Raw genomic sequence first — 27949 nt, 5'->3', positions numbered from 1 at the left:
TAATAATAAAAAAAAATTATCATTATACTTTTTAGATTTTATTTTTTTATTGTAAGTGATTAAATATTTATATTAAATATTTTATATATATATATAGATAAACTTGAAAAAAAAATTAATTCATTAATAAATTATTTTCCAGTTCATTTTCCATAACACAAACAAACACCGGAAAGTGTTTTCCAGTTCATTTTTCATAACACTACCAAACATCGGAATTCACTTTCCAGGAATTCACTTTCCCAGAAATTCACTTTCCAAAAGGAATTCATTTTCCTGCAAACAAACGGAGTCTTAAAGAGGTACGATGTAGTGAAAAAGAAAGCAATTCGTCTTTTATCTTGCAAGATCATGATCATGATCATGAATATTATAAGCTATTCTTTTTTCTTTATGACTTCTTCGTGATCTTATGCCAGCCTTTTTCATATTAGAAAAACACGGAGAGTTACTCGTGCTTATTAAAATAAATAATAATTAAAAAAGCAAAGTAACGCTGACTTCCAAACAAATCAGATCGATCTTGTTTATTCGAATAACGACAGCTTGTCTGCATGTTTATTTATTTCTTCTTCAACACTAATTAAAGATGCTCAATTTCTCATCCCCGGTCTAAAATATGCCTATAATGACATACCTACATAAACGCGTGACACGATGAGATAAACTATGTTTTTCTTGTAAGTAATAATTGTTTTTTTCAGATATTTTTTATTTAAAAACATATTAAATTATGGCTCTGGCCAGTTATATATTAATGTTGTAATTATTAAATCCCAGATCCTGTAATTTAATTATTATACCGTCCCCAAAGAGCTAAAAAGACTATTTAGCCCCTAATCAATATGAAGACGAAGGCCCGTGCTACACCCCATGGTAGTTTTCTTTTTTTTTTTCCTTTTTAACAGTTGTACGGTAACGTTGCCATAATTGTTCATTCAGCATGCATGAAAATCACGTGTTTGTCACTGCTTTCAAAAATATTTTTATAAAAAATTATTTTTTTTTAAATTAATATTTTTTTATGTTTTTAAATTGATTTAAAAATTATTTTTTAAAAATAAAAAACTATTATTGATATATTTTTATAAATAAAAAACACATCCGTGGGTCACTCCCAAACACACTACGATATAGCATTTCCCCACCAGGTAGATTCATGAATATGGGTGGTTGTAATTTTTTTATTTTTTTTCCTTGAAAGAAACAAAACCATCTCTCAGTGGTGGTGCCCCTCGGACCTCCGCCCTCATCCTCCTCTCCAAAGCAATGTTCATTTAAAAATGGCCGTGAGGACTCAACAAACATATTCCATTCTTGACTCCTAATAAGTGACTGTATTTAACTTTTGTTCCTATAAAATACGTTTTATTCACTTTCAAGTGTCTTGTGTATTCACCTCACAATGTTTATAATCTAGGATCCATTCCTCGGCTTCTACATATTCCAGGCAGATCCCAAGATTCATGAGTAGGCTAATGGACTGCTAAACCTTCAAATACCCATTTCATATATGGTATTATCACACACTAATGTTCGGGCACACCCATTGTCTAATAGTTCAGACATCTCGTCTAAGGAGGCAGTGGGGATTTGACTTTCCATGGGGTACGGTATTAGAAAAGGAAGTTTACCCGCCCAGTATTTGACTGATTTAAGTGCGCCAGATATTCGAAGTACCTGAGAATGCTTGAAGGAGAGATGAACAGGTAGGTCATTTGCGTCATCCATGGACTTGTGAAGAAAGCGTCCCACAGCTCCACTATCAGATGAAGCAAGGATGATGTGTGAGGACATGTTTGCATTGACGGACCTCTTGTCTAAACTACTTGGTAACAAACGTTGGACCACGAAATTCATGAGCTTGATCCATCTCTTTAATTTCACATTCGAGGTAACTGTAAGATTAGCCATCAGATCATGCTTCGGCCAGTTTTAGGCGAGGACAAATATTCATTGATTGAAGTTCCTGAAAATGGACCATTCATTGGTAAAGGTTCGTCAAAAACACAAGCAGAAAGCTTTGAATGTATAAAAATTGATCCAAAGCACACTTACCTGAATCAAGAGCTTGCAAGCATACGGTAGTTTCATAGTAGAAACTTTATCCCCATTTTTACACGTGGTACACATTGCAGCTTTCAGCTTCTGATTGTAATAGCCTAATAAACCACAAGCTCTGCAAACCTGCATTACATGGAGATGCTATCAGCTGTTATTGAAATATAATAGACCACCTTTCTTCTTTATTATACAGAAGATACAAATATCTAGTAGACTTAGTGGCTATAAAAAGCATAACTTGGTAACTCATCACATTTGGGATCAATCACTGTCTAAGCTAGAAATTTCTGCTATCAAATAAATTAATAGTCTAATAAAGAAGAATGGTGGCTAATTATACCAAAAGCGTTTTCCTGGAGCCACTTCCAGAAAATCTCATTTGTTTATAGGAAGAGCCCACAGAGAGATCCACACATCTAATTAATCAGATCTTTTGGGAACTGATTCTGGGAACACACTTTCAGTAAAATTAGCATCACTCGTACAGAAAACGATCCTCAAATGTTGTTCAATCAAATTTGAAAGCTAAGGTCCAGAAGGCAATAGCCAGGGAAATACCTATAGCTAGTGAAAGTGTCCAATGAGACAGTTATACAACTGGAGAGTTTCAAAAAACAAATAAATGCAGTTGGATCGATGAGCAATTGAGCAGGTAACTTCAACATGCAATGATGTGCCAAGTGATTGTTTTTTGAACAACTAAAGCAGCAACTCCTCTTCCCTCGTATAAAATTGATAGTTTCTCAACATGGATGCCAGAAAATACTTGTGTGCACTTTGTTTCATTAAGCACTCCATGCTAAAATTCATTATGTGCATGTAGAGTACAAAAACAAATAAAAGTTACCTGAGCTTCAAATTGATCACTGGAAACCATTAGGCGCTCATAAAGCAACATGCTAGTGCCATATGCAACCAAACAATCCTTTTCCATTTCTCCCACTCGAAGACCTGGGAAACAAACATTTATCTGAAGTCGAAATCTTCTTAAACATGAAACATAAATTGATAAAAGTATCTTGGCATTGGAAAAGAAAACCTCCATTTCGAGCTCTCCCATCAGTAGGCTGTCTGGTTAGCATGACTCGTGGTCCACTACCTCGAGCATGTATTTTATCTAAGACCTAGTCACCACAAGATATACATTGTAAAATATATGAAGAAGCGACAATACTGTGCTAATTGAATAAATAAGAGATGCAGAGAATGAAATGTGACAGGGCTACATGTGATATGTGAAGGAAAAAAGAGTAGATGCTATGTTATAGACACTATCAGCAGATTCTGTGTTTAAGTACGGAAACAGTAATGAGAACTTGAATTCAAATGTTTTGCTTGAATACCCCAAGCCCCAAATGCGTAAAGGAGAGAACATTTGTTTAACAGAGTAAAATCAATAACTTGAATACACAGCAAACCTTAAACCCATCATTATAAACATTCCATATCTCTTCTGGCACCTTTATGTACCAACCAGTAAATAAGTATAATAACAACCATGAACAGCTATCCAAGTACAGATGAACAATGTCACACCAGAAAGAAAGCTTAAGATCTCACCATATGTTTTAACTTCTGGTAGTAAATTGGTCCCATGAAAATATACGACTGCAGAGGACAACCTGTGATACCTGGGGAAATTTTGAGGTGTCAGGATGACCATGTTGGAGAATCCAAACCAAGAGCTTAAGTTGGTATATGGAGAGGGCAGTGAAGGATATACCAAATTGGTTTTGTTTGTTAGATAAACGCTATACCATCTTGATAAAATATCTTAACCTACATGACTTGAGTGGGAAGGTTTGTGAAATAAAACCAGGAGCATGCTTGGCGAAAGGTTTCCTTTAATTCAACCCCCCAAGAATGGCACTCCTAGAGGAACCTCAAAAAATACAAGTCACTAAAAAATCAAGGCCATGCTTGTTTGTGATGAACGAAATCCTTTTGGAAAATGAATTACAAAAAATGTATGTTTTTTTAGTGTTTAGTTGAGTTGGAAAACATCTTCCAATGTTTTGGTGTGCATTGATAATAATTTTTTCCTATGGTATCCTATGTTATGATAGAATTTATATTATTTTAGATATGATTATGGAATATTATAAAATGTTGTGTATTATAATGTTATCTTCTAGAAATATTATATAAATTAAAACAATTTCTAATATTATATGTTGATATATATTAGTAATTTATTATTTATAACAAAATTATATATTTTAAAGTATTATTACTAATATATTAGTGTTTATATATATGAGATTATGGAGTGGTGCCAAGTTCTTGGTTCCTTCATAGAAAGTGTTTTCAGATCTTTTGAAAATAAAAAACGAAAAAAGAAAGAAAGGAATATTGATTGACATCTCCAGTTTTTCAGGCATTTGAGAATCAAAGGGGAAATGATGTATTCTCCTCAAGTCATTATGGCACTAATGAAAGCAATGGCAGAGTAATATATTGGTTTAATAATGTGCAAGACTCTCCATTGACACAACCAAGACAAAGAAACAAGATGGATCACTGCTTAAGTGCACAGTTCAATCTGATGACCCTCAAAATAGTCTATAATATTTAAAATTCATTTAACAAAAATACAAGAACTATGTCTTTAGGACATGTTGAAATTTTGGCATGCAGAAAGCCATGTCCATAACTGAAAATCATAGTATGTAAAGTAGATGCAGTCACTTCTTCACTCAATCATGACTAGCATATCAAATTATCTTTTGGAACGAGTTATTGTCTCATTAATGCCAGTATTCATTTATTGGAATAATTTACATTTTGCAAAATAAAAATATCAAATTCAGAATGCTTCAAGAAAATCAAAACGAATTATTTATAGAAGTGCATGTAAGTTCTGTTTCATAAGTAATGTCTTAGGGGTAAGCACAAAAACCTGAATAAATGAAGTCCTTTCCATTGTAGCTAAAGCCATGCTTAACAAGTGTTTCACTGTCATGAAGCAGAACATGGATTTAAGAAAAATAAAGTTTGAGAAACATAGACCAAAAGCAGAGAACATAAGAGAGAGAAAGTGCCTTATAGCTTCAACCGTGTCTGCATGACCACTTGGTTCTCCAAATGCACTACCATAATGAAATCTACCGCATGAAACTCCAGCTTTACCCCCAAGAAGCTCTATCATCTTCCCAACAGTCATTCGACTATATAAAAAACAAGAACGCAATTACATTATTTAACTTGCGTAGATCTTGCACTCCTATCAATTGAAAAGATACCACACAACAACTTATAACTTGTGTGCATGTGAAATGAATTAGTTGTCAAAAATCATAAAAAAGAATCAAGCGATTGCGATGAGGTGAAGCACCACATTGAAGAAGCTAGTAAAGTGCCCATGTGACATATTGCATGAATAATATCATACAGTAGTTCCATCTTGTGTTGTGTTATTGCAATTACAATCTGCCTATTATATATTGGCTTTTTCTTTGCTCATCTGCATGCTTAAGAGCTGTTGCAAACACAGATTTGGTTTCACAGATTTAGCGCAAGTAATACATACAATCAATGCAGTCACAGGTGTCAATAATTGAGAACATGGTCAATTGTCTCTAATGTGCAGACTTCAAAACATCACTGAAAACTGATAATACTTGTAACTTTAATAAATAAACGTAAAATCTTTCCATTTAAAATAGAAGAATTACTCATCACATGGTCAAAATCCTTGAAAAGGGCATGGTGGAAAGCATTACTAAAATCTGCATACATATGAATAAGAAGTTGTCCCCACTCCCTCCCACTCTGCTTTGAGGAAATCTTTTGAAATGCTTATAACTGGTCAAATTCAATTTGACAAGGTAATGGTGTTGGTAACCTTCACGAACAAATCATTGGAGATAAACTCCTTTCACTATTGCTTCCAACTTCCTATATAAAAAAAATAAAATTCTATTGGTTCTTTTATTTGAAAAAATACCAATAACTTAAGTTTTAAAAGGCAAGACACAAATAATAATAATAATTATTATTATTATTATTATTATACGTTAGGCAATAAGATCTTTTTAACACAAAAATTTGAATTATTTTATACATTCTTAATTACACTCCTAAGTATGAACTTATCAATGCATCCTTCAATCATTTACTAAAATAATAACTTTTTAAAATTTAAACCTTTTTTCTCTGTATGAAATCTTCAACTCTCATTACAACTATAATTTTTAAGAAAATGTCAAGAAAAAATAATAGACACTCCACACAAGTGATGTGTGTTGCTTCAATCAGTTTACAAAAGCCACTTCCATATGTGTTGAGTTCGTCATCCTCAAATTTTCTACTTTCATTACTCAGATAAATGGGTGCTTTTAAGTTTGTTTTTTCTGTGATGGTCCACATGATATAAGGGGATAATATGAATGTATAATAATCAAAGCTCTTATTATACTTCGAAAAAAAAAAGACAATTAAAATGCTTTGCAAACAACGTCTGTTGACACTTTTCAAGCATCAACTACGAAGCACAAAAAAGAAAAAGAAGAATGCCATTGCTTGTTAATTAGATCATCAATAACAGCATATATAATGTACCAAGGCTAAAACCTACAAGTATAAAGATAGACAATAAAGAAACAAAGAAACTCACAATTTAGCACATGTAACATTACTAGAAAAACAATCAAAGGAAAAACATGGCACATTATTGATGCCTAAAGTACTTGAAAATTCTAAGCTAAGATTATGGACTAGTGATGGATAAATTGGCAAATCCTTGTATTGGAGAGTACTCTGAAATTACAAACATAAATATTTCAGAAATATGCAGTCATTTGTCATCCAAAACTATGACAAAACTTGTTGGTATTTTTCCTTTTGCTTTTGCTCATCAACTATTGTTCCATAAGATGGATAGATGATCATGCAAATGATCAAAAAGGGCAGGAGAGGAACACAAATTCGATACATTGTTGCCTTTTGCCTAACACATTAATATCTTCAGTGATATAAGAAAAGGGGCAGGAAAGGAACACAATTTTGATGAATTATTGATGCATGAATGCAATAGCATTTTAGCGTTATCAGGGATCATTGATATCCTATGGATACCGAATACATGTATGTAGCCACTATTCAGAGCCCAAAAGTTACTTTCTTCTTTTCTTTAGTTAGCACAAAGTGATAAGAAAAGCACACTAACTATTAGAGGATACCTGGGAAACCCATGCGGGTTCATGATCAAATCGGGGCAAATACCACGTTCAGAAAATGGGAAATCTTCTTGTTGAATGATTGTTCCACAAACACCTTTTTGCCCATGTCTGCTACTAAATTTGTCACCAACCTGGGTGGATAAGTGAAAACAAAATGATGCTGCATCAATTCACCATAAACTCCAGTTGAAGAAACATGTTTCCCACATTTAGGCAGAAAATGTTCCGTACCTCTGGTCTACGAGTATGGCGGATTTTATATTTGATACATAGATTGTTGTTTTTATCAGAGCAAAGAGCAACTCTATCAACTACACATGACTCCCCTTCAGTACCTTTGAATATTTGGGCACAAGGCCGATATTTTCTGGAAATTAAAATGCAGGTGAGGAATAATGATGCCAAAAAAGAAAAAACTACTAAATTAAAATTGAGGGAGTAAACTACTGACACATCTGCTAAAGCTGCTGCAGACTTTAAAGGCCCCCTTGTTTCAATTGGGGACTCCTTATTTATATAGATATCACCATGCCTAATAATTTCCCCAGGAGCAGCAAGTCCATCATCATCCAACACCTACACAAGTAACACCATGAGGGACAGCATAAAACACAAGACATATCTCACTGTTATAGGGTTCATTGTGATCTATATTAGAAAAAATAATTAAAACTGTTTTCCTGCATCTCACTAGTTTTATAGTGCTTAAGATCCCTAATTAAAACACAATGCTTTCATTAATCTTCTCCCTAGTAGTAAGTCATTGGAATATTATGGATTGACAAACAAATGCAAGTCTTAACTTAATAACCCTAAAATGTCTTGGTGTTCCAAATGTGACTAGACCAAGGAAAAGAAGGTTTGGGAGAACAAACAAAATGTGCCAAAGAAAGACTTGCAAGTGTTGGGTCCCTCTAGAGTCCATAAATGCTTTCATCAACACTTGAAGAGATAAATAATTGAGAATATGAACTCTAGTTTTTTCTCTCCTGTAATCTAATTAAATTCTAAAGACAACAAAAGGGAAAAGGCTTCAAGCAATGGAATATCTCCTCCCCAGAAGTGCTATAAAATGAAATTGGGAATCACTACCATCTTTCTTTTAACCAGATAAGAAAAATTAACAACAATGTATGAAATGAACTTCTTAGGATTGCACAAATGATATTGCAACCTTAACATCCCAGCCATTTTTGTCAAAAATCATACTTGCTCCAAATCAGTAATACCAAATAGAACAAGGCTCTAAAGTAAACTGCCATGACTCGGTTAATGTTTTCAAACAACATGTCAAAAATCCTCAGCCTTCCTCTAACTAGGCTTACAAGCCTCCTCATTTACTAAACAACCCAACCCCTGTTCCCCCAATATCTTTTATCACATTCAGCAGCACTAATAGAAAAACAAAATAAATACATATACCCTAAAGGAATACTGGAGAAGCAATAAAGGGAAAAAAAACACCTTTCACCCACCAAGCCTCTCTAAAAAATTCTAAGCAAAAAAAAAAAAAAATACTCCAAAAGGGATCTCTAAGTAATGCAAAGGTAAATGATGCAGGACAAATTCTAAGTAGTAGTTCATGTTAGTGGAGTCTGCACTTATATAAACAATTAGGGTTTTTTCCTTTACTTGTTTATTTATGCATTATTTATTAGGGACATTTGGACAATGAAGATTTAGTTATTTTTAAGGGCTGCTGATGCAGAAGCTGAAACAATTAAAACATATACCTTTATATGATTTTTGAAGATGGGGAAAATCATAGTGCTAAGGCAAACATACCCATTTGGCTTGACCTCCTTGCTCTGTGTGCAAGTTGTTTGTAAGATCCCATTGAGATGAATGGATGGATGAGAATTTCACTATATGGTTTGAGATTGTATGATCCAGTCTATCATAGGATCCATTGCGAAGAACCATGTGCATGGAGCTTAGGTTTCTAGTTTCTAGGTGTGATACATAGAAACACTACTAGTGTGACTAGTAATTTTTTTATTCAATTTAATTCATAGTATAACGTTTATATCCTTCATCCTTTAATCTAGTTTGATCACCTTACCCTTAAAGGTATCCCAACCCTCACCTATAACCTATTCCCCAACTCCTAACCCACCAAATCTACTATGACCTAAAAACTATAGTATTTAGGTATCATAATTCAAAGATCCTGCATCAGCTATTTCTTTTAATTTAGGGTTTTGTTTAGTATTTAAGGGCTGCTACGGCTGTAAAAAGAAATGGACAATTTGATATCTTGTGAGTTCTAAAAAGAACCTTGTTTTCTTTTCTGGCATTACGGTCCAGATAACCAGACTTGGTGAGTTTGCTCATTTTTCTTTTTCTTCCTACATCAGTAAACCCTAAGGATGCACAGGAACAATCTGCCTCTAAAACTATCAACACTGAAAGAGCCTGATTCTAGACACAATTATCTTTTCTATTAATATTTCTTGTTCATCCAAGAGGGGGGAAATGAAATTCAGAAACCAACAAATGTTCAGCAAACTAAACTAAAAGAATAATAGAGATAGAAACACTAAACTGAAAAGGGAATGGGTAGGGGGGGTAGTTTCATACCCTCTCTCTTTCTTCATTTTTTCGTGGCCTTAAGATTCTGTCTGATGCACCATTCTCATACTTTTGATTGGTACAAGTGTATCTGTCATAGAGCAAAGACCAAAATAAGCAACCACTAACACTCTATCAAGGCAAGCGAAATCACACAGGGAATTACATTGAGAAAGGATGCCATCATAGTAAAATATGGAAAAATTAAGGATGTCAAAATTATGTACTTCTTCAAAACAATACATCGACCAAAACCACGATCTAGAGAGGCCTTGTTCATGACTATTGCATCCTCTATGTCATAGCCACTATAACTCATAACTGCAACTGTTGCATTCTGACCAGCCCCAAGCTTATCATATCCAACCTGGAAGCAAACTGATTAGTTCACAGCCAACGATCCTCACCACAGCATTTATAATAGGAAGATAATTACCAGTTCAATTGTTCTTGTTGTCAATAAAGGCCGTTGAGGATACACCAATAGGTAAAGTAACGAGTCCATACGGCCTAACTGCTATGACAGGAAGATCACTAGTCAAGAACAGAACATTTCTTATTATAGAAACCTACATAAATATCACCACAGCCATTCATCAAAAAGTGAAAATAACAAAAAAGATGCAAGGAACCAACAAGCATTCTTAGACATTTGCTCATTGTTTAAACTTGGATGAAACAAATCAATAACAATACGTTCAATGGAAATAGAAGTCACATAAACAACAGAACAAGAACAGAAGCACCAACTTTTGGAGATTTATTAAAAAAAAAGCTTGTGGAAAACACTTTGGGATTCTTTGAAAATGGAAAAGGTAACTCAGCCCATCATTTTGAATCCAATGTGATTTGGGAAAGAGAATTAATGCCATCCACAAACTATCCAATATCCTCTGCTTCCACGAGTTGATCATGGTCTCTTACTTCAAATGGGAAAAGAGATATCACTAGCCTATTGAACTGGTTAAACAATAATTCAGCCACATTATGCGAACAACTTAAAAAGTATACCCACATTTTTCTTTTATTTTTTATTTTTTATTTTTTTGTGGGGTTGAAATTTATTCATGTAAACTATATGAAGCAATTTTTCTGGGACTAATTTATGGAAACAGAAACACCAAATTTGCATGCTTCAAAGTTGAAAATGTAGTTAGGCAGTTCAACAGTGATAACAATGATACTAATTGGCACATTTTCATATAAAAAAATGCCTTCAGTTGTGCAATGAAACATCTAGTATTTGATAATTCATTCATCTATGGATCCATAATGAAATTCTGTAAATTTTTCAATCAGTTGTAGTACTCATGGGAACATCACTCCAATGTGTTCCAATACATATGGATTTTTATCCATATAGTGCTCAAAGGTAGAGATAGTTGGAAAAATTAAAAGGATCTTGTCTTTATTGACCATGTTGGTAGCAGTACCACACCACCAGCAACATGCTAAGGCACATGCAAGAACAGTTGCAGCCTGCATAAAATGTAATAATTCGACCAAATCAATGACATAAAAGAACTTGCCTGGTTGTATGCAATGTTTCCCATGGCTTGCTTCCCCATAGCGCACTGCCACATGATACAAGCAAGATGAAAGGAGTGATTTTTAGAAATTGAAATGCAAATGTATCACCTTTAATATTGAGAAAATGACAACAAACCTGATATGTATTTCTTGGTGACTGATTATGATGAGGATAAGGAATTAACCCAGCAACAACACCTAATATCGTGAAAGGCTCTATCTCAATATGGGTTGTCTCAGGAGTGGCCTCCCATTCATACAAAGCAATCTGTAAAACAGATAATAATATGGAAAAGGTCCTTCTAAATAAAAAAAGAGAAAGATAATGAAAATATAGTACAGTTTCTCAATAGTGATTTCAAGACCAACCAAAGCATTGTTCTCTTCATTGACATCAAGATACTCAATCAATCCCTCATGTAAGAAGTCATCAAAAGTGCGGGCTCCATCCTTGAAGAAAATGGAAATTAAATCAGGTTTAGAGTACCATCCTTTCCTTTGGTCCTAATAGAATAAATGAACTCACCATTAACTCTCTCATATGATGTTCTTTAATCCTTGATACACCTTTGTCTGCAATAACCAGCGGACGACAAACTCGACCTCCATCAGAAGCAATGTACACAGCATGCTAGTAGACATTTTTTGCTAAATATCAGTTATTTGCAGTCCACGACAAGATAGCCTACTCAATTGTACAATGCAGAATAGCAAAATGAATAGCTAAATAAATAAAGAGGATGGTCGAGTCAGTCATTTTTAGGATTACTAATGAATTTCCTACTTTCACAGCAAAACCTGAAGCTTTATTATGTGTCTTTCATATAGGTGGACAAGATTACCTTAGCGGACCACAGATAATGAGATATTATACCATCCTAAAGAATCAGCAGAAAGCACTTTTTATACCAACCATTCTTACCAGTATTACAAGCTTTGTACTTTCATGCATTATGACATTTACACAGGTATTACAAACTGTGTACTCTCATCCATGTGGGTGACTAAAATGTGTATATTTTCAAAGGTACAGACCAAGGGTCTTAGCCCATTGGTGAGCACATCCTCTTTGAGGGTTGATCATGTGTTTGAGCCTCAGTGCCTCCTTGTCCGTGTGGGTATCTTCCATGTAAAGTCAGGAGTAAACAGAGACACATGGACTTAGAGAAGGAGTAAACAGATAAGCACACAAACCCATGTGCCATTTCTTCTGGAAAAAGTCAGGACTCTGCCACTAAATCAGAAAATATGGGACACGGTCCACCCATTCTGGTAAACCACTTTTGAGCTAAGTCTTTAAAAATGCTTGTTACTTAAGCATTGGGGGGGGGGGGTTCAAAACCTACTTTTTAGGAGGGAAACATCTGAAAACAAGGGTCTTATATTTAGTATCCCAATAGTTAAGTTCATTCAATTTCATTGAATATTAAGTAGGAAAATACCCGTAAAAGCTCCAGAAGCATGACACCACAAGGAGAGGAAAAATATCCCATTCCACAACAATTATCTCAAAGTTTGCTGGTTCATAAATACTCTAGCATTTCTCTCCAACCAAGTGCACATCACAGGACTTCACTGATGGCACGCAACCATAGAATTACTAATTATATCCTCTCCCACAAACCCACAGAAGCAATTGACAAGAAATCTACCACACTCTTCACAGAATTACCAAGAGTCTGAAATTATCTGTTATTTTTGCTCATCATAATAGAAACATGATTGTTGATGCAATTTGTTATTAATGTTTTACCTTCTGATTCAGATATATGATTTGGCCTATTTTGTAGTTAGTTTAAACCTAATCCTGTTCCATTTCAGAATCACTATCCAGGAAGCACGTTTCATCATAGTTGACACACAAGAACACTGTCAGAAAGATTTTTCCAATTGATGTCACAGAAGAAATTACCTGCTTCTCATTCACAAAGACACTTACAAACTCGCCAATTTTGCCAGCTCTTCGCAACTTTCTCATGGCATTTGCAAATTGCTAAACAAGTGTTTTGAGAAACAGGAAGATAAAGTCAATGAATTGAACGAGAAGGTTTTGACATCAACATCTGCTCAATGCAAAAGAAATCTTACCTGTGGCCTTCTGTGCTTTCCAAGAATAAGCCCATTAAATATAACCAGAAAAGAGTTTGGCGTGTGAAGCTCTTCTCCAGAGAGAAGTTCCAAGTCTTCTACACCCAAACACTTGCACTGCAGCAAAATTACAAAAGCCATAGTTCTTTTCTAAAATGCTCACAGGACCAAAAAGCATATGCATAAATGCTAGACAATTATACATACATGTCAATAATAGTAATTGACACCCTAAACTATATGCAGAATGTATAAACTAACTGGATATAGCTAAATGAGGCAGTTTTAGTGTTAAATATTTTTACACGGCCTTGTCTAAATATTGGGGCAGCGAAGGTAGGCCTAATTTTCCTTGACAAGCAATTAAACATTGAAGTCTAAAGCTCCAGCCAAAGCATCTCTTTTGCTTGAGAGAACTTCAGGTAGGAGTTTTCCCATTGACAATCTCATGAGAGTGAGAGATAGAGGAAATGAAAAATTCACAGAAGATGCTGAATTTGTCAACCATGAACCACCTGCTAGCTCATGCACAGTGCAATAGAGCTAACAGATACTTGTTTCATGACAGACTAATCGACATAGAGTTGGCTGCTAAGAAACAGAAAGTGGTTTTTTTTTTAGAGAGATATGGATGTTTGCTTTCCACTGGCTGTTATTTGGGTTTTATAGAGGGGGATTCAAAAATAGAGTTTCAGATAAGAATCTTTGCATACATCATTTAAGGATAATTGAGTTGAAATTATATTATTCAAATACATGGCCATCTTTATTGACAAGGTTTGTTTTCAAAATTTTCTGGCCACTGGGAGGCAAGTTATCCATTGAGAGCCACAAATGCTGGTACTTCACTACATATAAACTTTCTAAGTAAAATTCATGGTAAGACTTCATATGATTTTAAACATGTAAAACATTGCGTCTGTGTTGCTCATGAACAAAGGGAAATTTAACTGAGGACAAACCAGAGAGATTAATGGGCTCTCTTCTTCATCAGTTGTAACATGAGTCATTAAGGCCAAGTTCTTCACAAGTCCACAAGCTTCTCCTTCTGGAGTATCACAAGGGCAGAGCATACCCCACTAGGAAAAAAAAAAACTTGGAATCAGTAAAATGAAAAAGAAAAACCATCAGCAATAGACTGAATATTACCCTAAGAAACACATGACAATTTTGCAAGATTTCTTAGGGCAGTGTGGAGACATCAATATTACCTGACTAGGTTGCAATGCCCTGGGTCCACTTACTTTCCTGGACTTCTCAAATTGTGGTGAAATTCTGGTCATGTGGCCCAACGATGCCATATAGGATAACCTGACTAATACCTTTTAGCAGAGGATTCTCTGTCAGTTTATTGTGATACCAACAAGAAACAGAGAAATATATGCAAAAGGAATGATAAAGCAAAATGAGGGGATACTCAGTACAGAACCTGTGTCACGCCTTTCCTGTTCATCCTAAACCGTTTGACATCCCAGTTTCCAGTAGAGAGTGCTCTTTCAAGCCCATTGGTAATACTATCTCTAACTATATACTATAACAGGAAATTAAAAAAAAAAAATTAGTGAAACTTACTCCAAAAACAACTTAACATAATCAGTGTTAAATGAAACAGCAGACACAAGATTCCAACCAAAAAAAAAGAGGCTAAATTATTTCTTTGATTTGATTTTTATAATCAAGATATGAAAATCCATTATATCAAGTCACAAATAGAGTTGATTTTGCAGCTATACTTACTTGGGAAAAGTCAAACCGGCTAGATCGGTTTTGTTTGACTAGCAGAGTGTCTGCTGTTTTCTGGACCTCAGTAATCATCGTCTTAAACAAATCCTACAAAGCAAATTGAGAGAGGAGGGGGCAGCTTGAGAGCCAATTATAGTACCCATAGCAGTTCACTAAGTACGATCAAAACACATTACCTCAAAAAGCAGAGAAATCAATTGGCCTGATAGCTCCAATCGCTTGTTACCCACATAATCCTACACGCAGAAAAAAAAATTATTTGTCATCTACCAGCACCCATCCATCCACAGACTCAGAAAGATATGCTTTAACACACTCAATCTAGAACATTTACATTGATTACATGGCAGACCAATCAGCCCGTTTCAGTAGACAAAGCTACAGAACAGTTTGTAAAGCAAAGCATAGAGGAAAAGGGCAATCATGGCATCAAAAGCATCGAAGCAATTGATCTAAAGTAGTTGATTTTTAAAAGCAAACATCCTCATGCAAAATTCATGATGGGCAGGTCGTTAGTCCATGGGCAGGTGGCCTGTCCAATGCCTGAATTATGTTCTAAATAGATGTTTGGATATGGTTGGTTGTTAGCCAACAAAACCAATCTCTGAGGCTTGTCATGGAATATTTTTGAACAAGATTGAAGGCTACATGTTCAAAGGTGTAAAATATTCACACCTCAAGATAAGCATGGTTTCTTACTGTTGTTTGAATGGCTTCTGAACAACCATCAGAATTCATCTCCAAAACTTGCATTTATATTGTTTATCTAAATATAAGATAAAAAACAAAGTGTTCATGGCTTACATCCAAAAATCCATTACCTTGTCATCCATTGCATCCTTGTTTAATAAAGCCTCCATCATCCTTCTCAACATTACCGCTACATATATACATTTTGGGCGGAAATTATTCTTGCGCACCTATAATGCACAAGAGAAGGTTAACAATCAAATAAAAAAATTCTGCAAATTTTAAAAATGAGACAAATCCTACCGGAACATTAGCAATAAATACATCTCGAAGAATGGCCAAAGCTCTATTTTCCTGCTGAAAACACCAAACCATTCCAATATCAAATAGAAGTGCCAACAACAGAAAAATAACAATAGTTCATGTCTATAGATGTTTATATAGGCAAAGATGCAGCATATATATTATTACAGACGAAGAAGTAGCATTTATAATATTTACTCCACACACATGCATTACATAGAGAGAAGGGGGAAAGGCTACCTTTTCAGTCGATGAACTAGAGTATGTAGACCTCTTCACCTGCAAGAGCAAGCAACTGCTATGAAAAATTGGCCAAAAAGACAAGTATGATGTTGACAATAACAATCACATGAAGTTAGCCTATATGGGTTTATGAAGTCATGAAAGATACACAAACCATCAAACAAAAACCTATAACATTAAAAGATAGCTTCCTTGTAAAACAAAAAAGATTGTTGAAATGACTCGCAATAAAGAAGCAAAATCCAGCTTGGAAGAGGTTATGAGCACCTAAAGGAATTCAACCCAACCATGCCTGAACAGTTATTTATGCTTGGCAACACTAGATGGTCGTTTCACAGGTAAGGATGTGGATCCATGATTTTCTATGTAGGATCTTAATTGTTAGCGACTTGTTTTCTTTATAAAATTTCTCATCTAAGCAAACATCTTGGAAGAAGAGAAGCGGGTGGGGGGAGTTATGCATTTTCAAGACATAAAAAACAGCTGAAGAGACACATAGGCAACCATATCTATTCAGGGCACCAATCATATGGTGGGGAATTTAACACTAGGAATCAAGATTATGTTCCATAGAAGAGCATTATGAAGAGACACATAGGGCTCGACATGGGTCAAGTGCTACCATTAGTGTTCGACAAAAAAGAGGCAAACCAAGTCAAGAAGAGCATAATGAGAATAATTAACAATAACAGTACAAGTATAGGAACAAGAACAGCCACTGATCAGTAAATTGTCAAAAGAAAGCTCAGAGATGGTAAAGAAGTGATGAGCACAATTTCTTGAAAGGGAGATTGGAACCAAGTATGCAACATTTTTCTAATTCATGCCAATGGTTAAACAAAATATAAACAATGCAAATGCATGCATTGAAGTTCTAATCACTTTGAAAGTGAGGGGAAAAGGGAACAAGTTCAAACTTCTTCAATATTAAGTGAGAAACAAAGATTGATTTTAGAGTTCATGCTACTTTGACATTCCAACCTTAGGATTGAGGTTTTTTTCTTTTTTTTGCTGAACCACACGACTTCTAGAATTATATTTTGATTATCCAGAGTTTTATTATTCCTTTGAAGCAGATGGAGCAGATCTATCAAGAATTTGTTAGCATCTTATTTAATTGGATTTTTTTTTGGGAATGTCTATTTATATTTTGGTTGTTTTATGGTTTTTTGGTGCCTAAACAACAGTACCTATTGAATGTTTTGATGGAGCCTATTTACATGATTGACACTTTGATTATTGACAGTTGAGTTTTATCCCTTTCTTGCTCTTCTCTTTCAAAAATTTGCAGGGATTTAACATAATTTCAGCATATAAAACTTCAAACTGTGGATTTACCAACGACCAAAGCAAACAAATTGAAGTATTAGGACAGAGAAAGCATGGAGGGAGACCAAATGCAGGTTGATGCTCCAGTACACAATAATCTTGTATGCTATAACTAAAAGTGATGTAGGCAGATCATTGTACTATTCCAACCAATTTAGGCTTGAGGCTGAGTTGGTTATATGTTCACTTCAAGCATTACCACATTCAATTATGGAATTAAGTGGCAGCATCAGTAGGTGTTCGACATACAACTTAGAGACACCCAGATCACATCAAGGATCAATACATTTAATAATGGAATATGATAGCGTTATGAATGTTCTTGCAACATGCAAGTAAGAGACATACCATTGCTTCAAGATATTCCAAGGCTTGTTGCTGTGTGTAAACACCATGACTCGCACATTCCTAGAAATAAAATGAACGATAGAAATGAGCATAAAACCAAAAGGTATGAGAAAAAATGAAAATGAAAAAAGAAAATAAAGAAAGATTAAAAGAAAAGGAAAGGAAGGGAAAGGAAAGGAAAGGAAGGGTTTGGGAAAGGAAGAGCTGCAGCAGTCCAATTTGTATACTTGAGACAAGAAGAATAAAATTATGATAAAAATTTATCAACAATTTATGGGATATGTTAAAAATAAAACCTACCACTACTAAAAACATTAAAGCCATATGTTTGACATTCTTTCTCATCCAATACAATTTGTATCATTACAAGGAAGAAAATATGCCACTATAATAATCATGCAGGACAAACTGCATTCTCACTAGCTTAATCGAAACCCATTTGACTTTTTATCTGCAGTTGCCACATCAGTCTCCCCTCAGGCAGGTTTGTGGGATATGAAACACAAACTCTTGCCAATTTTCTCTTCCAGCAGCAAGTTTAATAAATGGGAAAATGGAATGAGAGTAGAGGGGAAGTTTAGAATAAAAGAAATGTCAACAGAAGCAGAGTTGGTAAAGATAAGAACCAACAGGGAAAGTGTTTTCTACACCTTTCAAGCCATCCAGTTAAACAAGGATATAAAAACTTTACATTGACCTGACAAGAGGGAAACATCTATTTTTAAGAGAGCACTAAAACTATGCCTGCATTTCAGATCATTAAGAAAAGTCAAACACAAATCAGATACTGAGCACCCATTTACAGAAGCAAACAACTGATGAAAGAGAGAGGACAGCAAAATAAGAGATGCTCAATCCCAGGATATTGCAATTCATGTTAAATTCACCCATAATGTGTTTGCAAGGGCTCTGCATTTCCTTATCAAGCATAATCAAGTCAAACAGCAAGGACAACAAGAAAAATGAGGCTCTGATACATGTGGAAATGCTGATTTCCAAGGTGACATTAGAGTTTTTACATTAGCATCTGACATAGCATGGCTCAACAGTGGTATCCGGTGGTTGACATGATTTGGAAAACAAGAAAGTGCTAGCAATCTTATTGCAATTATAACTGAATCATATTTAACTTCAAGCTTTAAGTGTGAAAGCAGAAACTAAGTTAATGCCACAAAAATTATATAGCTTGAAAACCTGCTGCATACTAGTACAAAGTCATGAAAATCTCTAAAAAATCAGGGGAAAAATAAAAAATCTGATCACATAAAACATCTATGAGAAACTAATTTAAAATCTTAAACCATCTCGAAAAAAACCAAAAATGTTGTGTCAATGTTAATCTCAATAAAAATTTCCAATTGACACAAGGATAGAATTGCAAAATGCAATGCAAATTTTCCAATTCCTGTATTTTAAAGGCCATTACCAACTTAGCAAACAAACTTCAAATATATTCAATAGAAGTTCAAATTTAGATTATGAAACAGCAATCCTAGATACCTGGGATATGATGAATGTTCAATGGCAAAAGGCCAATTCATTATGAACAAATCCAAAATTAAAATTATCTTGAAAGTTAGTTGACATTTTCTACAAAGAATTACATGATGTAGATTACCTCAATAGAGGGCAAAAGCAACATGCTATATCGAGGATCTCTTCCAACCATCTGTACCACCTCTTGGTCACTCTCCATCCCCATAGCCTTCATTACCACCATTATAGGAATCTAAGAAACATTTTGAAAAACATTACGACCCAAACATAAAACAACTTGAAAACAAAAAATGAAAGGCTGGATCTGAACAGAAATCATTCTGATAAAGACCTTTTTTGCAAACTGGTTGAGACATAAATACATCTTCTCCTTTTCCATCAGAATGACTGTTTTGCTTTTTGTCGCCTCGGTGCTACTTGTAACAGATGCATTTATGCTGAAAACAGGGGGTGGGGGGGACCATAAGAAACTTTAAGCCAACACTAAGAACTGAAAACATCAAAAGCAACAGATATCAATTAAACAAGGATTCATCATCAAAACAGTTGGCGATATCACCAAAGATGCCCTCACAGGATAAGCTCATCCAGGTTACAAAAAAATAAAATGGGAATGCTAGAATGGCATAGATTTAGTAGGGCATTAGCAACAGCAACGGACTTGATTGGAAAGTCCCATGACAGAACATTAGCTCTATCCAGCATGAATTGTTGGAAAATTGTGGAATTCATAAAAATTATTGAATGCATGCTAGAAGGAATTCTAAGGTGTCGTTGAAGACCAATCTCAACATTATAGAAGACTCCTACTCCAAAATCAAAAATATGTATCAAGATTATATTTTGCTTTCCTCCAAATATAACTATATTTTTAATGTGTTTCTGAATAACTCTATAGTTAAGGATAGACCTTTTGAATTGCTTTAGAATTTCAAATAGTCAGCTGTAAATGTATTGTGAATAATGTTCACACTTTTATAGTGAGATATTATTTGACACAAAACCATCGAAGTGTGCCATATGACAAATTAGAATCCAATGCTCGTAATCAAGATTCTTCTGATTTTAGAAACATTGGACCAAGATAGATAAACTATATGGGTTTCCTAATTGTTTGGATTCTTTATTAGTTGAGGTTGGTGGACATTGTTTGTAAATCAGAGATAACAAGATTGAAATAGCAATATATGCACCAGTGTTGTCAAGAGACACTGAGGCACTCGCCAAGGCGCTCCAGGCGAGGTGAGGCCCCGACACCTTTATTAGCCTCATACGTTGGATTTCAATGAAGCACCTTGCGAGTGGGGCAAGGTGTTAAGGCTAGCGTTTGCTTGAAGTTCTTCGTTTTATAATGGATTTTTCTTTCTTTTTTTAACTGATTTATGTTTTGACCTATTTGTTTTTTTTTTTAATTGGTATTTAATTTTGCTTTTTAATCTATTTGGCTACTTACTACTTTAAATTATCTTATTTTGTTTTAAAGGTGAAAAATATACTTTATATGACTATTTTATGGTATTTTATATTTTCTTTTGATTTCTAATGATCTAATCTTAACTAGGAAGATGTATATTTTAGATTTATATAATACAATATTATTTTTTTTTTTAATTTATAGCATATTGCCTTGGTTCATTCAGGCATGCGCCTTCGGCATTTTACAGGTTTGGCGCCTTTTAGCGCCTTTCTCCTTGACAACACTAATATGCATAAAGATTCTATAGTTACTTGTAAAAGAATTAGGGAGAGAGGATATTCTTCTATAGTGGTCTATGTTTGTGTACCATCTTTCTAGTCTTTATCACACTACAAGTTATCCCAGAATGACTTCGTAGATTTCCTTATGATGACCCGGTCAAGGTAGTACGAGTTTCTATAGTTTAGAAGGGAATAACAGTTCCCGAGTTCTTCATGTAGAAACTTAACATGAGAAACAAAATTTCTTTAGTTATGATAAATCCTTACTCTTGTTGTCCACTTCTTTTAAGGCCTTGAAAAAAAAAAACATATAAAATGCAAATGACCAAAATGGCGGTAAACTTTTGCATTTTACCAATACTTCGCAGCTACAAATAATTTTGCATGTCTTTAAATGCATCATGCCAACTCAATTGGTTTTTCTAATTTATCTAATTTTAGCACATTTGAAAGGAACGGTATCTATCAATCACCATCTAAACCGAAGATTTTTCTTGGTCAATAATCCCAAGAAGATAAATACAAATGATATATCATATATGAGAAGATCAACAATGTCTCTTAACGTGTGCATGATGTGTCTAAAATTTGAGAGCGCCAAATACTTTTTCTTTTGGCTCCTTGCAACGTTTTACTACTTGAAATGTAGGATTTGTCTTTTTGACAGTTTTGTGATCAATGTATTAGCCCATGACATTTGTGAGGTTCATCCAACTCATTAAATGGGTTTGAGAGGCAGAGAGATAGCAAAATTGTTTAAAGATTTCCTATGCTTGTGGTGATTTGCTGTGTTTTTATGGAGTGGAATGCTATGACTTTTTTATCAGCCAAAATTCTCCTAAAAAATTTTCAGAAGGCAAACCAATCTTTTAGATTTCTCTAAAATCCTCTACCCACTATACTTTTTAGGGAGTTTCATCATTGGACAACTAAAGATTTTGTTGATTTTGGTAATTATAGGAATAAATCATCCCATAAGTATCTTTAGTATCCAAGTTGTGTCTTTTTATTCTCTTGATTAAGTATTCTTAATATTAAAAAAAAAAAAAAAAAAAAAAAAGACATTTCACCTAATCTATGCTCAAAGATAAAAGGTTGAAGAGAAAAAGATTCATACGGTACACATAAAAGAATAAAAGCTTTACAAGTTGATTCTAACTATATAAGTTAAGGAATTTCACAACATTTACGAATGTCTCATTTCGTAATGTTTTTCATTAACAAGCACATATTACTGTTAAGATGATTATATTTTCATTGTTGGACTTCTCTATCCTATTTTACCATGGTATCAAGACTTCTTGGTGTCTTTACAGAGAACCTCCATAAATGTGTTTGTGTCATATTAGATAAATGAGTATCATCCCATTCTACAACAAAGACTGTTGAATCTATAGAAATTGAAAATCATCCATTACATTTAGGCATCACTTAAAGTAATCTCCAGTTGCCTCTATCTAATTTAGAGAGAAACGTGAAAGGGAGAAGAGAAAGAAAGGGAGGGTCAAAATAACCATTCAAAAGGAAGAGGAAATGCCATCCCATTCTTCAACAAAGACATAGTTGAATCTAATAAATTGAAAACCATATACTGCAGTTCAGTATCACTTCTAATGTGATCTTTGGTTAGCTCCCTAAGTGTTAGAGAAGAAGAATGCAATACTTCTAATGTAATCTCTGTTTAGCTCCCTAAGTGCTAGAGAAGAAGAATGCAAGGGGATGAGAGAAAGAAAGAGAGGTAAAGATAAGAACAAAGATATAAGAACTCACTTCCCTTTCTTGTCATTATCAATAATGATTCTGTTCTTTGAAAGTTGCTCTTGTATTAAAATCACCTAAAAGAGATTAATTGTATCAGAGCTATCAAAAAAAAAAAAAAAGACAAAGGAAGGAAGTTCACATGAGCTCTTGAAAACAAAATAGTATAAACAAGACAGCCTCACATAAAATAAATTAAATTCGAGAATCTCAATCGTTGATATGTAATGAAAAGCTGAAGAAAAAGGAAATTTTGAACTCATTTGAACAGCTTATTTTGCAATTCGTGAGTCATATAATTTCCTGACACTGATAAAATAGCATTGGTGTTCATCACCAGACCTCCACAAAGATAAACTTTTAGAATATTTGTAGTGCACTTGATTCACCAAAAACGACTAATGCAATTGATTCAAGAGTCATTCAAATGATTACTACACTATGACTCAATTCAACTAAATCTCGCTCCCAAACTATCGTGCTCCTCCATTCAATTCTACTATGAGACAAACTTTCTCAAATTGTATTGAAAAGCTAAATGTTCTCTGTGAGTTCAACCCACAGCATTTGTGGTCTAATTGTCCACTTCTCTCCCCTAAACTTTTAGAACATACAGTAGCACTTCACTTGGGAGTAATAAATAGCTAAACATACATAAACGTGATTGTTTTCCTTTTATTCTTTGACAGAATATAATCATTATATAAAAGAAAACAACCAAGTTCACTTTTAATTAAAATCTAGGAGTGAAGAAAACATTTTTAATTAAAATAAAATTTGTTTTATGGGTGAATTACGATTTAGTCCCTCTAAAATCAGCAATCTTCCAGTTCGAATTTTATATTTTTTTAGTTTTCCAACATTAACCCCGTTGTTTTAAAAAATTCCAATCTAACCACTAGCTATCAAATACCGAGCAACGTCCACTTTTTCCATTTCTTTTTTTCACTTTTTCATGTCTCTATCATCATTTCCTACCAAATCCCTATATGTGATGATGTCTTCCGGTACTTAAAACTTGAAAAGATTCAAAAGGTTGGTCCAGAAATGGTTACATTATCTATTTAATAGGTAGGTCCCCAATGAACTTTCTGGAATCCTGAGAGTTTGATTTTGGGACTTTCTATTTTTTTCTTTTAGCAGAAAGCTTATCTATCTAAAAAAAAAGTAACTTCATATATTTCTCACTTTGGAAAATGACGACCAAATTTGCTTCACTTATTTTTTTTTTCTATGTTCTTTTGCTAAAATATGATGAATGCGACCTTGTTTCCTATAGAAAAAAAAATGTATAATAGAAATGAAAAAAATAATATCGAAGTAAATCCACCATCAATGATTTAGAAGTTATCCATAATTGATAATGATATGGAAATGCCAGCTAAATAAATTTCCCTTTAGAAAAAACTACCTATAGATATAGCTACTTCAAGATCAGGCATCATAACATTTATAAAAATTCAGTCTTTATGACACTAAGGCTCATGTTACCCCTAACTTTATGCAATATGTAAATATAAGACCTAGCATCATTACTAAGGCTGATGTTAACCCCTAACTTTATGCAATATGTAAATATAAGACCTAGCATCATTAAGGCACATAGTTCAAATCAATGCAAAGTATGTCACACAATCATAAACTTTATTTTGACAAATTAAATAGATTATTTCTTCCTGATGTCAAAAGGCATTAGTAAACAACAAGCAGAATATCACCTTCTCAGTTCCTTTGACAACAAAATATCCTCCAGGGTCAAGGGGGCACTCACCTAAATTCAAAGGAAAAATGAAAGAATATGAAAGGAAAAAGCAAGAGGAAATAAGTGGCAGCAAAAGCAATGTTTGAGTTTATCCATACATACCAAGTCTCGCAAGTTCAGCTTCATTTTTTCCATACAACACACAGCAACAACTTCGTAACATTATGGGCATTCTTCCAATGACAACATCATTCTGCAAGAACTACTTTGTTTAAAATCCGAATCACACGTCTTCAATCATTAGATATTAAAGTACAATTTGCTACCTTTATCATCTTCTCCTTCCGGCCATGGCTTCCTGAAATATACTCTATATTAACCAATATCGGTGCAGCATACCTGAAACTCACAAATTCAAAAACTCGTACAACTTAGAAGACAAATAATTCAAGTGCATAATGGTTGCAAATTGCAAGTTTAAAGTTTCATCAGGGATAGCCAAACAGTTTAATGCGCTAATTATCAACAAATTTTAATCAAGGAAAACAGAAGAAACAAATTTGGGTTTGTTTTCCTTCTTGCAACACCAACATGCCGAAACCAGAGTTTCCTGTGTTTCCTGCTTCTGACAACAAAATATATCCCCATTCATCACACCAGAGCTAGAACATCATCATTATACCACTCTATAAAAATACAAAAGAGAACACATAAAATTGATGAATGTTTGATGTGGCGAATGATGAAATCATATTCAAATATCATTGATGTGGACTCAAATGGATTAATGGAAGTCTCTTCAGTTCTCGAATTGAGAAGGGCATCATCAAGTGCAGGTTAGGATCATGAGGGAGCGTAACAGCTAGTAAGCATATTTAGTCAATAGAATTGGCAGATAGGGGCTTGGGCTAAAGCTAGAGAGAGTGAAGCTTTGGACAAGTAACCATTTGCACACTCCTTGAAATAATGTCACTCCCCATTTTGATTTTGCATCAGAAAGGGAAGGATAAGTACATAGTTTACACAGGTTCAGTGTTACCAGGGGCAGGCCATGGCACCCTCAAAAATTTGGCAAAGTTAATGCCATTGAATTTAATGCTTATTTCTAAAAAATATGCAATTTGGGAACCCTCCTCCTTCCAAAGGAAAAAAAAAAAAAAGGTACTATTTTATAACCATTATTTGTTTATTTTATTTGCAAATGTATCATAGTATATTAGTTTTTGGCACCCTGATACCTAAAAACCCTAGTTCTACTCTTGCAAATGGCCATTGCAAGCTTGATTTTTTTTTGTAGCCATCTTTACTTGTACCACTTCATGACTGTTAGATAATAATATAAATCATATCTTGGGACCTCATCTAATAGTTTAAGTTATTGGGTTGAGATGGTTCTTTGACAGTGACATTTCTAGGATTTTCTAAATCAATACACAAATGCATTGGAAGGCCTTCTGTTTTAATCTTCATACTTTAAGTTCTTTCATGCAGATTTGTCTAGCTTTATTCACTTTTACATAGTTTTTCTTTTACCTAAAAAAATGGAACATAAGAAAAAAACCAGGAGAAAAAAAATCAATTAAGAAACTGAAAAGAACAGGAATGGCTACATACGTCGTGTCAGATAAGCGACACATATGAGGAGTAATTTGTTCACTAATAGCATCGACCACCATAGAAGGCTTTCCAATCTTAACATCTGTAAACCTACAAGATTTAAGACCAAAAAAAAAAAATTAAAACAAGGTACCACAATTAATAGAATCCAATCTCACAAAATATTAAAAAAAAAAAAAACCCAGATGATCTTTTTTTTTTCCTATTTCTAAACGCTGCTTCATTTCTCAAAATAAACCGACTTTACCAGCTTGTGCACCCGTGCACCCAGAGAAAGCAACCAAAACATAGAATGGATAAATGAATGATTACCTCAGATAAAGACTAGGATCAACTGTGGACACAATCCGATCATTGGCACGCACAATCTTCTTGATTCCAATATTTATAAAATAATTAAACGAATCTAAGTGCTGCTTCACTAACCCTCTCACCTATCAAAAACCATTAAAATTTTCTTTAAGAAAAAAACCCTCTAGCAGTAACACACTGTAAATTCACATAAAAAATATATAAGAAAAAACAAAGTACGTTCATATTTAAATAACAGAAGTTGGGTTACCTTTAAAAATTCAGGGAGAAGCTGGAATTTGTTGACGGCGGATTTTACTGGTGCAGCGGCATGCTTTTGCTTGTCAATTAAATGGTCAACAACGTTCTCCCTTTTAAACAGAATTAAAAAAAAAAAAAAAGGGCAAATTTTTTAAGAAAAAATCAGTAACCAAAATCAGTTTTTAAAAAAAAAACAAAACAAAACAAAACAAAAGCGCCATAACGAAACAGAGAGAAGGACTTACTCAGACAGAGAATCGGCTTGCACGACAACCATTAGTGGGTTTTTTTATGAGAGAGGTTTTGGTCTGAGCAGAATGGCTTGATGATGATGATGATCTCTGATAGACTCTCCCGGTGGTGAAAGAGGGGTTTATGCTTTAATTCGTCTTAAACCCTGAATTTTGGACACCAGCGGATTGCGTCTGGGTTGAGAATCAGTTTGGGTTTACTTTCTTTCCAAGAGGGTTCGGGGTCGGGTCTAATTATTGGGCCCCAAATCAGCCATCTGAAGATTTTAGCTTGAATTAGGCCCATGGGCTATTTTTGTGTTTTTAGTAAATCAAAAAGAAACTTGAGTAAAAAAAAAAAACATGAAATCACTGTACATACATTCAAAATTTATTGTGAATTTATATAATAAAATTATTATTTTTCCCAAAAAAGTAGTAAAAGTAATGTAACTTGCTTTATATAACTTGTTGGCACATGAAACACATAAGCAAACTTATAGGAGGTACCTGTAATTTAAATGAAATTATCTCGAGATGGTATTTATAGAAATAAAATTTTTTCTATTGATCAAATTTCATTATATATCATTTTTATTTTATTTTTACATGAAAGGATAAAATAAAATTAAAATAAATGACATGAAAAATAAATAGATTTTTATATATTTTTTGGCTAATGAAAAGTTGACACATAAAATGTGATATTTAAGATATTTTCTTATAAAATACAAGATTTCATAAATAAAAATCAATTAATAAAATAATATCATATAACATTAAAAATTGACCCGACCCGATAGCCC

At 34.0% G+C, this 27949-nt stretch overlaps 1 protein-coding gene across 1 annotated transcript; it reads right to left on the bottom strand.

Annotated features, from left to right (window-relative positions):
- Positions 1 to 1166: 1166 nt before the first annotated feature.
- Positions 1167 to 27340, bottom strand: LOC118043960 (DNA-directed RNA polymerase III subunit 2). The gene is made up of 38 exons (XM_073405040.1): positions 27159 to 27340; positions 26924 to 27023; positions 26674 to 26795; positions 26359 to 26451; positions 25071 to 25143; positions 24907 to 24997; positions 24761 to 24813; positions 23055 to 23119; positions 19918 to 20023; positions 19708 to 19818; positions 18090 to 18149; positions 16410 to 16448; positions 16170 to 16220; positions 15998 to 16096; positions 15353 to 15412; positions 15171 to 15263; positions 14863 to 14964; positions 14645 to 14755; positions 14396 to 14512; positions 13434 to 13550; positions 13258 to 13338; positions 11872 to 11976; positions 11715 to 11795; positions 11482 to 11613; positions 11341 to 11389; positions 10252 to 10325; positions 10043 to 10182; positions 9825 to 9906; positions 7696 to 7820; positions 7476 to 7611; positions 7245 to 7375; positions 5106 to 5231; positions 4964 to 5019; positions 3625 to 3695; positions 3104 to 3188; positions 2912 to 3015; positions 2059 to 2187; positions 1167 to 1969 (listed from the first exon to the last, which is right to left on the bottom strand). The coding sequence occupies exons 1-38, from the start codon at positions 27188 to 27190 to the stop codon at positions 1919 to 1921; spliced, it is 3453 nt and encodes a 1150-aa protein (XP_073261141.1). The 5' UTR covers positions 27191 to 27340; the 3' UTR covers positions 1167 to 1918.
- Positions 27341 to 27949: the final 609 nt, after the last annotated feature.

Source organism: Populus alba, chromosome 15, assembly GCF_005239225.2.
Source record: "Populus alba chromosome 15, ASM523922v2, whole genome shotgun sequence".
In the NCBI taxonomy this organism is placed as follows: Eukaryota; Viridiplantae; Streptophyta; class Magnoliopsida; order Malpighiales; family Salicaceae; genus Populus; species Populus alba.
This window is presented reverse-complemented; position numbering and strand designations above follow the sequence as displayed.